The 11239-nt window shown below is 40.9% G+C and overlaps 2 protein-coding genes across 8 annotated transcripts in view; one reads left to right on the top strand and one right to left on the bottom strand.

Moving 5' to 3' along the window:
• Positions 1-5456, bottom strand: part of ppp6r2a (protein phosphatase 6, regulatory subunit 2a) — a 36329-nt gene extending 30873 nt beyond the window's left edge. The window contains exon 1 of the mRNA XM_054739542.2: positions 5234-5456. The gene's annotated coding sequence lies outside the window, so the exon portion shown is untranslated. The remainder of the gene's footprint in view (positions 1-5233) is intronic.
• An 813-nt stretch (positions 5457-6269) lies between these two features.
• LOC107383321 (Cbl proto-oncogene-like 1, E3 ubiquitin protein ligase) lies at positions 6270-10768 on the top strand. 7 transcript variants are annotated; one of them, XM_015955894.3, is made up of 6 exons: positions 6270-6332; positions 7252-7416; positions 8582-8688; positions 8931-9014; positions 9092-9165; positions 9469-10768. In XM_015955894.3, exons 1-6 carry the CDS (start codon positions 6320-6322, stop codon positions 10460-10462), a joined length of 1437 nt encoding a protein of 478 aa, XP_015811380.3. In that variant the 5' UTR covers positions 6270-6319; the 3' UTR covers positions 10463-10768. The 7 variants fall into 7 exon arrangements, with proteins under 7 accessions (XP_015811380.3, XP_015811364.3, XP_054595534.2 ...); XM_015955878.3 differs by having other exon boundaries at positions 7252-7440; XM_054739559.2 differs by having other exon boundaries at positions 6325-6348.
• Positions 10769-11239: the final 471 nt, after the last annotated feature.

The following is an 11239-nucleotide window of genomic DNA, read 5'->3' as shown; positions in this document are numbered from 1 at the left end:
GGTTCGCGCCTCACTTTTTTTACAGGAACGGCCCAAAACGATCTCCAACTACATGGATGGTCTGCTTCCTGATCATGTGATGTGTGACATATACGGATGAAGATCGGCTTCAGGGCTGAGATGTTTGTTCTCTCAGCGCGGGGGCTCGTTCTGATGCTCAAACAGTAAAAAAAAATGCAAATGACGACTTTAGTCATTGGCAGTGAACGGTTGGATCTAAAATGACGACTTTAGTCGTCAATGGCAGTGAATGAGTTAAACATGCTAACAAATAACAAATGTGACTGACAGACTACCTAACATGAAAACAAACTAGTGAACATAAATATAACAAATATTCGCCTTTAGTACTTACTTTTACAGTCAGGTCCATAAATATTGGGACATCGACACAATGTTAACATTTTTGGCTCTATTCACCACCACAATGGATATCAAATGAAATGAACAAGATGTGCTTTAACTGCATACTGTCAGCTTTTATTTGAGGGTATTTACATCCAAATCAGGTGAACGGTGTAGGAATTACAACAGTTTGCATATGTGCCTCCCTCTTGTTAAGGGACCAAAAGTAATGGGACAGAATAAGAACCATATATCAAACTTATACATTTCAATACTTGGTTGCAAATCGTTTGCAGTCAATTACAGCCTGAAGTCTGGAAAACAGACATCACCAGATGTTGGGTTTCATCCCTGGTGATGCTCTGCCAGGCCTCTACTGCAACAGTCTTCAGTTCCTGCTTGTTCCTGGGGCATTTTCCCTTCAGTTTTATTTTCAGCAAGTGAAAAGCATGCTCAATCAGATTCAGGTCAGGTGATTGACTTGGCCACTGCAAAACAGTCCACTTCATTCCCTTCAAAAACTCTTTGGTTGCTTTTGCTGTATGCTTTGGGTCATTGTCCATCTGCACTGTGAAGCGCCGTCCAATGTGTTCTGAAGCATTTGGCTGAATATGAGCAGATAATATTGCCCGAAACACTTCAGAATTCATTGTGCTGCTTTTGTCAGCAGTCACATCATCAATAAATACAAGAGAACCAGTTCCACTGGCAGCCTAACATGACCACACCATGACACTTCAAGCACCATGCTTCACTGATGAGGTGGTATGCTTATGATCATGAGCAGTGCCTTTCCGTCTCCCTCTCTTCCCATCACTCTGGTACAAGTTGATCTTGGTCTCATCTGTCCATAGATGTTGTTCCAGAACTGTGAAGGCTTTTTTAGATGTTGTTTGGCAAACTCTAATCTGGCCTTCCTGTTTTTGGGGCTCACCAATGGTTTACATCTTGTGGTGAACCCTCTGTATTCACACTGGTGGGAGTCTTGTCTTGATTGTTGACTTTGACACAGATACACCTACCTCCTGGAGAGTGTTCTTGATCTGGCCAACTGTTGTGAAGGGTGTTTTCTTCACCAGAGAAAGGATTCTTCGGTCATTCACCACAGTTGTTTTCCGTGGTCTTCCAGGTCTTTTGGTGTTGCTGACCTCACCGGTGCCTTCCTTCTTTTTGATAATGTTCAAAACTGTTGTTTTGGCCACGCCTAATGTTTTTGCTATCTCTCTGATAGGTTTCTTTTGTTTTTTTCAGCCTAATGATGGCTTGCCGTTGTGGTGGTGTATAGAGCCAAAAATGTTAGCATTGTGTCGATGTCCCAATATTTATGGACCTGACTGTACATCCGTCACGCACAACATATACAATGTTAAACCGGAAGTATGTCCGTCATAAATTAAAGGCACGGTCTGGAAGCACGGAACAGACATTAGTTCCGCCCGGCGGAATATTAGTTCCGCTTCCGTATTTCAGACATGCAACAAATGCTGTTGCCGAGAGGGTGGAGCTGCTAACAAATATACACACACAGGCTCAGAACGATTACAAATCAACCTTTTTTGCTGATAAACTATAGGGCTGTAGCGACGCCTCGATGACGTCGACGGCTCGATTCTAAAAATTTGTCGACGTCAGATCCGATAGTCGACGCACCGCGCCCACTTGTTGCATCCGCAGGAGTTTGTAAATAGAAGAGGAATCTGCATGTTTTTCCTCTAGTTCACCCTCTTCTCCGCCTTCACTAACATCTCCGCCAAATACCGAAGACCCGGAACAATGTCCGTCCGCTACTAGATTCCTTTCCTGTTTTGCCCGCCTTCGTCTCCCGGCAACGGACAACAACTTCCGTGGTCAGATGTGCTGCTTCGTCTCTACCGCAGATGTAGAACATCACCGGGAGCGTTTCTCCCTTCATAAGGGAGCTTCTTTCAGACATTAGGAGAGCTGTTTTGGTGGTAGCAGTCTCTCCTCTGTGCTGGTCTGTTTGCCGCTGGGTGTTTTTGGTTTATTTAAACTTGGTAACTTGAACTTAACGTTGGTAAAGCTACTGTTAGCATTTTCGCTAACAGCTTCTTGCGTTGGGATAAGCTGTTACGTTTTGGTTTAGAGTTAATCTTTTTTTGTGGCGTAGATCTCCCTTTTATTACATTTAGAGTGTTATGGGTTTTTGGTTTCGTTTAAGATATCACCTTGAGTTTGGTTTAACCACCCAGTTTAGAGTTGGACCTTTGGAGATTCTTATTTTGATCCAGAACCCAGTAATCTTTGCCCAGTGGGACATCCCTAGTTATTTGTACTTTTGTTTTAATTCCCCACAGGCAGAATTAGTTTTATTATTCCTAACCTGTGGATGGAAAGGTTTATGTTTTTTTGTAGTTGTAAATAAACCTGATCATCATTTTAACTTTTAAATCCCGTTATTGTCCCTTCCTTTTTGCACACGAGCCAAACTCCCCAGGAAGAGTCGTAACACCACTCGCCTCACGCACATAAGTGACCAAAACAAAGCAGTATGGAGACACTCCGTCTCTCCGACCACCTCTCAGGCAGCAGCCTGCACTCCCAAGTTCTACATGTCAGCAGAACATAACCAACCAACACAATAAAAGCAGTGTTTTACAAAATAGAAGGCCTGTAGTGTTTATTCTCTTACAGTAAAAATTTATCAATTTTTTTGAGGAATTTATTAGAGATTTTTTTGGTTTTTATTAACTGTGCAATAGAAAAATAATCATTAGATTAATTGTCTAAATAGTCATTAGAATAGGCGACTATTCGATCAAATAATCGTCAGAATAATCGTTTTAAAAATAATCGTTTACCCCCAGCCCTAATAAACTATTTAAATGAGTGTCTAATCGTGCTGTAGATACGTGAAGTCAATAATTTGGCACTTTAGTGCATCTTAGTTCAAATTTAAAGATTGGGCCTAAAACTCAGAAAAAAGCTGCTGTGAATTTGGAATTTATATCTGCCATCGCTGTTGGCTAAGAGGTACACTATGATGTTAGCTGGTACATTATTGTGCCACAATGTCATTGTGAGCCTGTGTGTGTGTGTGTGTGTGTGTGTGTGTGTGTGTGTGTGTGTGTGTGTGTGTGTGTGTGTGTGTGTGTGTGTGTGTATTTGTTAGCGGCTCGGCCCTCTCGGTCTGCCGGGCAACAGCATTTGTTGCATTTTTCAAACAGGAGGTGGGATTGGAGTAAGACTCTGGTAGGGGTGACTTGCTCTTTAAGCTAGATAAAACTGCTGACTTTGTTTCAGGGCAACCTGCTAACAACTGTTGATCATAGAAGAAAACTGAAGAAGGAAATCAAAGTGCTCCCCCCTTTTCTTTCCCCAGAAGGGGACGCTTTCTTTGCACTCAAGCAGCAGGGGCAACACCGTCCATCTGGCATACATTTACAGAGTACACAAGTGCAATAATAACCTGCTGAGAACTCCCCATGGACACAGAGCAGGAAAGCAAATGCTTGACTTTACATCCAAAATAGAAGTCACCAGAGGCAGCCTCAACAAAAACAGTTTATTGGCACATGTGGCAGGCGATGAGAAGAGGAACAATGGTACATAAAGGGCACACATGTGGATGTTGAGTAAAACAAGGCTCCAATCATACAATCTGCTGCAATACAAAATTAGTTCTATTTTCCTGTGCACATTTTATTCTCTCATTTTGTGAATCAATGTACAATAGCAGCTAATAGGAAACTAACATTTCTAATTCTGCTGACATAAACAGTTACTATGCAACAGTGTCCAGCCGAAAACAAACAGAAGGTAGCCCATAGTGTTGCACTTAGATACACGAGAGATTGTAAAATTGACTTGTTATCTAATGCTTGATTTATGGAGGACTTAATTTTAGTAATGGAAAGTACTTTAAGTAGCACCGATTGTGACCAATCCTAAATACTGTGCAAATGGTACAAAGGAAATGTCTTTCTTCACACAAAAGTTCATTGTGTCTGTCAACTGTCAAACAAGATGTTGCTCTGAGTGGATTTAGTCATTTTAAAGACAATATTTAAATGAAGAGTTCATGTTTCAGATCAAAGACTAACAAATGCGTTTTACGAATCCATCTTCCATAATCTGATGCAAAGGCAGCAGGAACCGCTTTGTTTCGTTTGCGCAACAATGAGAAACTCGCTGATGTGCAGTAGAATAAATGTAAACGGAGATTACATTGCCTGGCATTAAATGGACATCAACTGACTTGCTGTAGGAGCTCAGATTTCTGTTTACTTCAACTCAACTGAAGCATCACTAGCGAATAACACGATATTTTTTTTTATTACTGTAGGCTAACATTCGAACAACGTTACGTGCGAGTTTGTTCACAGATTAAATGTTTTATCAAGCTAAAAGATGTCCATGTTATGTCTGTAAAGCATCGAAAGATGACAGACGTTCGTGTTGGCCTCAGCTGACTACAGCTAACCTAAACATCTTAATGAAACATGTTCTTACTTTCTTATGGTGGCAAAACAGAAAAAGGAAAATTCAAGCCACCATCAACGTGTTTTAGATGCGCGTCAAAACATTTAGTGAAGTCAATGTAGCTACTACGTTAGGTAACACTGGCGTCGAGTAATCTTTAGACCTAAACAATTGTGCAAACAAACCCATTTGGCTAACATTCACTTCTTGGGAGAACTCGACCACAGATGTTCAACTGTAAACTCAGTAATAATTTAGCAAATGTAAACTAGTTCCTCCCTTCTTCTTATTAGCATTAGAGCTAATTAGCTGACGACAGTTGACTAGTGTAGAGCCAAAAGCAAACTTGAACAGGTCACTAACTTAGGTATAACTTCGTCGTTGGAACAGTAGAGTTAAAATGTGCAAGTTGCTTAAAAAGACTGATTATTTTAAGACAAAAACTAACCTTTGATGGAAAGTCCGCCGCTGTTGCTTCCTTTTCTGTTGGATATTTGTGGGTTTTATAGTCAAGAGCCAGCTATTAGGTCGATGTAGCTAACGTAGCTTGCCGTGGTAGCTTAGCTAACATCCGTTAGCCTGTGAGTGATTTGTTTTGAAGAAGCACGGGCTAACGTAAGCTAGCTCAACTTCGCTAACGTTAGTCAGATGTGGCTGCAAAACTGTTAAATACGCAAGGTCCATACGTTAATTTCCTCTAAAAATAAAAAGCGATACGTGTCCTTTCTGATAGACAGGGCATGGTTTGTACTCACGCATTAAGTAATTCAAACGCGGGGCTAAGTTTAACATGCAAAGCAAGAAAAACTCAGTCATAAATTTCGAATCAAAATGGCGACATTGTACGATGAGAGCGCGCGGCACACGGGGACGAGCATCAGCTTCACTGCTTCGCAAAACATCAGAGCTCACTCACATGGGGTTCAAGCATCTTAATTGTAAATTATGTAATTTCTGACTCGTTTAATTGTCTCTTACTTTTAAAAATGGTACATTAACAGCGCTTGTGGGAATTGTGCAAATGTATGCGACAAAACGACGCTCAAATTAAAACAAGATCTAAATTATGAGACAAACTCATTATGCAGTAACGCAACAAACACATGAAGTCAAAATTATCGAGACGTTATGCGATATATGTCAGAAATAAGAGATTTTAAAAACACCAGTTTAACTTGAAATTAAAGGTGATATGAATGAAGATGCATATAATCTGATTAAATTAAAAATGCCAATACCAAAATATTAGACTACTAGCTTAAATGCTGTTCTGAAAAGTTTAAAATGCATTTACTTCATTTAGAAGTGCAACAATTTTGACACTTTTACAGAGTGTTAGTTTTTTTTTATTTATGCATGCGAAGTTAACTGCTCAGTTTATACTACAAAGATCAGAAAAGTGGTTTTATTTTAATGAACGAATTACTTAATATTGTATGTTTATAAATATCATCTTTACAGAATTCAAGGGACCCCCCCCCCCCCCCCGGCCACCCACAATGCATTGCGCTCACTCGTTGGATCCGGTTGGATCATGGACCAAAGTGGTGAGCTAAACGCTAAGTAGGCCCTCTGTTGTCAAAGTTTGTTTTTGTGGCTTATTTTTTCGTTTTGCCGCCAGAGTTGCTGCTCTAGTAGTTCTTTAAATTATTACGAACAACCTTCCAGGAATCCGGCTTTGCTGTTGGAGCTTGGTGCCTCTGAAATGCTCCGTTACGGTTTAGGTTAGCTGTGGATTTGTGCTAAAGGACGTCAGTTCACCATTTAACCCTTAAGTTCTAAGTCAGTTGGAATAGTTAGTTGTAACGTTAACTGGAGGTGTGTTCGGTTCCTGTGCCGAATGTGATTAGTTTGATTTTAGGTGTAAATCCAGCGATAGCGTTGTACAGCCTACCTTACCCTGTTTTAGCGCTTAGCTAATTCTTTGGCTAACGGTTTGTAACTTCGTTTTTGTTGCTCGTCCTCAGATTATTTATTGATGTCCGAGACCTTCTTTGTGTTTAGTATTCTCACAAGTAAAGATCAGGGTAAACTGAATTTCGGTTGGATAAAAATAGCCTGGTGTTCTTTCGGAATATTTCTTAAATATGTCAACGTTTCAATCTGTCGCCTTTTATGTGCCTTCGTTTTGAGAATTTTCTCCTTTCTTTACCATAAAAAACACTTTCTTGATAAACTTACGTCACAGATAATAAGCATTATTCTTCAAACCGTTAGATTTATACTTTGATTACATGAGGGAAAGTGTTCCGACACATCAGCAGGCAGAAATGCCAAACATTAACACGCCAAAAAGTAGTTTGAACAAGAACAGAAACGTTTGCTTATTTAACTCATCAGTCGGGTACATTTCAAATAAAGATTTACATAACTTTTGGAACGCAGATGTAATATAATTGTGCTTAATGGTGTGATGCTATCAGTTTTTTGTTTTTATTTTTTGGGTTGTGCATTCGGTGTGTACAGACGGTGATCTTCAAGGGAGCGATGGTTCGGGAAGTTTGGGTGGACTGGATGTTCGCAGACGAATCCCCATCAAGCTCATTTCCAAGCAGCCCTTGAGGAATAAGCCCCAGCAGCGGATGCAGAGGCCTGGCACCAGGCCCTGCAAAAGTGAACCTGGGGAAGATGGTACGCTACCGAGCACATTAAAAAGCAAGTCACCCCCAAATCAACCTTTTTGTGTGATAAACTATATAAATTGTGCTGCAGACATGTGTAGTCAATAGTTTGGCACTTTAGTGCATTTTAGTTAAAATTTTAATTTTCTGACTAAAACTGTCAGTGTTGTGCCGTTGTCAGGTAAAAACTCTGCACTGCATTTGAATTTAAATCTGCCATCGCTATTGGCTAAGAGGTATCCTACAACGTTAGCTGGTACCATATGATGTCACAATGTCGTTGTGAGCGTGTGTGTGTGTGTGTGTGTGTGTGTGTGTGTGTGTGTGTGTGTGTGTGTGTGTGTGTGTGTATTTGTTAGCAGCTCCGCCCTCTCAGTCTGCTAGGCAACAACATTTGTTGCATTTTTCAAATCAGAAGTGGGAGTGGAGTAATACTCTGGTAGGGGGTGACTTGCTCTTTAAACTTTTAAAAAGTAAACTGATCGGGGTTATAGTCACAACATTTTCTGTAGAATTTTAATTTGGAGGTTGAATCTTTTTATGGTTCATGTTGATTCTGTGCTGCAGGAACTGCACAATTCTGGCTGGACTGTGCTCCCAGCAGAATCCACTAATCAGTCATTTGCTCCAATGCAGAGCCTTAAAAATAACTATTTAGACAGATGCTTTTAAAATAAACTGATTTATACACCTCAGTTAGTAATCATAAACATTGTTTTGTTGAACCTGACCAAAACCCTTCTTCTGAGGGTGAGACAGATTTTGCTGTATATTAACTTATAGAATTAACCATTATTCATTAGAATATACTTTATTGTCTCAATTGGGAAATTTGTCATTAGGTCAAAAAAGTTGCACTTCGGTTAGTATAACTGAAAAAAGGAAAAACTACACAGAACCATACTAATCTCCACATTACATACTACTCTTAACAGATGACCTTTGATTATGCATTGTACATAATACACATAGCACATTCCTTAAACATCGAGTACTGCACACTTACACAATCCCACAATACTGCAATTTGAAAATTTCAATCTGAAACATTTTGCCCCAGCTCTATCAGTTGACTAATTGAGTTCTAAACAACAAAATCTGCTTTTATTAATCAGGGTTTTATTGACTTTCTCTTTTCAGTTTTACAATAATACTTATTTTCTCATATTTTGTAGATAAATTCAACTTTAAGCAAGAGGAAAGGTTTGATTGTGGCACCAAAGCTGGCGATGTGTTTGCAAGCCAGCGGAGATTTCCACAACCCCTATTTTGGGACTATAAGGTACGTCAGTGTGGGTTTGCTGACATCATCTTATTATAGTGACTTTCTGTTTTATATATATATATATATATATATATATATATATATATATATATATATATATATATATATAATAAAGCTGTCCATTGACCTTGGGTTAGTGTACACTGTTGTTTTGCTTTGACTATAAAAGCTTTGTGACTGGATTTGAGTATGTCTGAGTGACAGATACCCATAATTCCACCCATTTGCTTTCCCTACAGTTACATTTAATTGGTGAACGGGATGAAGTACCAATTCATTTCTGTGACAAATGTGGCCTCCCTATTCAGCTGTATGGACGGATGGTATGTACTTTGTTCTTGCTTGCTCCCTTTGGTTGGTTTTGAATCATTTTCTGGACTGAGACTCTCCCTCTCCTCAGATCCCATGCAAACATGTTTTCTGTTACGACTGCGCTTTGCTGCATGAGAAGAAAGGAGAAAAGATGTGTCCAGGGTGAGACATGTTTGTTTTTCATTAGAATGACTTCTCAGATGTTAAGAAATCCTGCTAGAAAGATAAACCCTGGAGAATACTGTCTTGTTTTTGTTTTTTTGTGGCAAAAAGTTTAATGATATGTTAAAATATTAAATCTAAAATAGAAATTTCGTTCATGTAATGAATCAAATGAGTCATTTGACCTGACTGAGGTTTATCAAGTTGGATCTGTTTCTCTGGTAGGAATTTTTGGGCAGGTTCTGAGAGTAATGTAATGTTATTACACTTTTGAGTCACTCACCTTTTGCATCTTGTGTTTAGTCTCACCCTGTATAACTGCACTGATCCAGTTCAGCGCATTGAGCAGAGCCAGCGAGGTTCCCTCTACATGTGTAGTGTCGTGCCGGGATGCAAGCGCACCTACCTGTCCCAGCGTGACCTCCAAGCCCACGTGAACCACCGCCATATGAGGGCATCAAAATCATCCGGTCGTCAGGATCCCATGCACCTTCCACCGCCGTCTGAGGTTTCTGAGCGGTTCCGCGTCCCTCCGCCTCACATGCCCAAGAATCATGTCCACCTCCCTGGCCCGCTCCAGCACGGTGGTCACGACCCCTACAGCCAGCCTCCACCACCGAGTCCTCACGATGGTCCGCCCCCACCTTCTGCCCTGGGCCCCGAGACATTCCGTATCTCCACGGTAACGACTCGTAAACACAGCAATCTAATCACTGTGCCCATCCAAGATGACTCCTCTTCTTCACGAGAGCCCCACTCAGGTGGGCCAGGACCCAGTCAACCCCCTCACCACCACCCTGTAGACTATCCTGGCCAGCCTCCTGTAGTGTCCCACTCTCACCACATGATGGCGCCACCACAACATAACTTTGGCCCACCTCCTCCCCCTCCTCCTCCTATTAGCCACCCTATGCAGCATCCAGGCCAGCCCTCTGGGGCACCACACATGGTGTACAACCAGGCCCCTCCCCCTCCTATCACACCTCCACCTGGGCACATCATAGGTCAGATGCCACCTTATATCAGCCACCCACCCCCAGGACCTCCCCCGCAGCACAGTGGACCCCCTGTTAATGCCCCCCCACCACATCACTATAACCCAAACTCTATGCAGCAGTTTCCTGAGGACCAAGGCACCCTTAGTCCCCCGTTCAGCCAACCAGGGGGGCTCAGTCCTGGGATGTGGCCTGCTCCTAGGGGGCCACCGCCTCCTCGAATGCAGGGTCCCCCTCCCCAGGGCCAGATGCCTGGGCCACACCACCCAGATCAGGGCCGTTACCGGCCTTATTATCAGTAAACTGCTAATGAGGTAAACGGGCATCAGCCAGTTTAATTTCATTCTCATAAAACTTGTCTGAGTATTGTGATAGTAAACCTCAGGGTTACATGATGTAGGACTTTGATTCTGATGAAAAATAAAAACTCCAGAATAAAATGTGCATGTGGTGCACATTCAGTGACCTGTGTTTGACGTCCCACTGAACATACTAATGACTTTGATAAAAAGAATGACTTTTTTTTTGTCTTTAGTATATACCTGTATATATGTCAGCTGATGTCTTACACACAGATGTTATCGATTCTCAATAAATTTTTATTGCCATGTTTGTCATTTTTGTTGATGTGCCTCTTAACTCAGGAGCAAACCAGATAGTTTTAACATTTATAACATCTTACTAGGATTATTCAGTCCTCATGTGAGTCGTGTTGTTGCAGTCTCAATTATTAATGCTAATTAAACCAAGGCCTGCAGGTTTTACTTCGCCATGTTTTTGACTGATCACCTGATCCTACTGCACATTAAATTTACTCCCAAGATTTAAGCATGTCCAACACTTAAGATCACACTGGCTGTCAAAAATAACCATTCTGTAATGCTTTCAAGCTATTTCATTTCTGTGTTTTTATTTTCTTTACCAAAAAGGCACTGACAATTTCTTAATAATTCTCAATAATTATTTGTAATTAAAGTCTACAGCATTAAAGGTTGGGATGAAGTTCAAAATGAAAAATGTCTAATTGTATTGCAGATGAGCAACTGGCAAAACCAAGAACATCGTATCAACGAACAGCT

This window comes from Nothobranchius furzeri, chromosome 1 (genome assembly GCF_043380555.1).
Source record: "Nothobranchius furzeri strain GRZ-AD chromosome 1, NfurGRZ-RIMD1, whole genome shotgun sequence".
NCBI lineage: Eukaryota > Metazoa > Chordata > Actinopteri > Cyprinodontiformes > Nothobranchiidae > Nothobranchius > Nothobranchius furzeri.
The sequence above is the reverse complement of the archived record's forward strand: the minus strand, read 5'-3'. Positions and strand labels throughout refer to the sequence as shown.

Coding starts and splice junctions, on each gene's coding strand:
- LOC107383321 (XM_015955872.3), top strand. Junction 8,689..8,930: donor CCCTATTTTGGGACTATAAG/GTACGTCAGTGT, acceptor CTTTCCCTACAG/TTACATTTAATTGGTGAACG. Junction 9,015..9,091: donor TTCAGCTGTATGGACGGATG/GTATGTACTTTG, acceptor CCCTCTCCTCAG/ATCCCATGCAAACATGTTTT.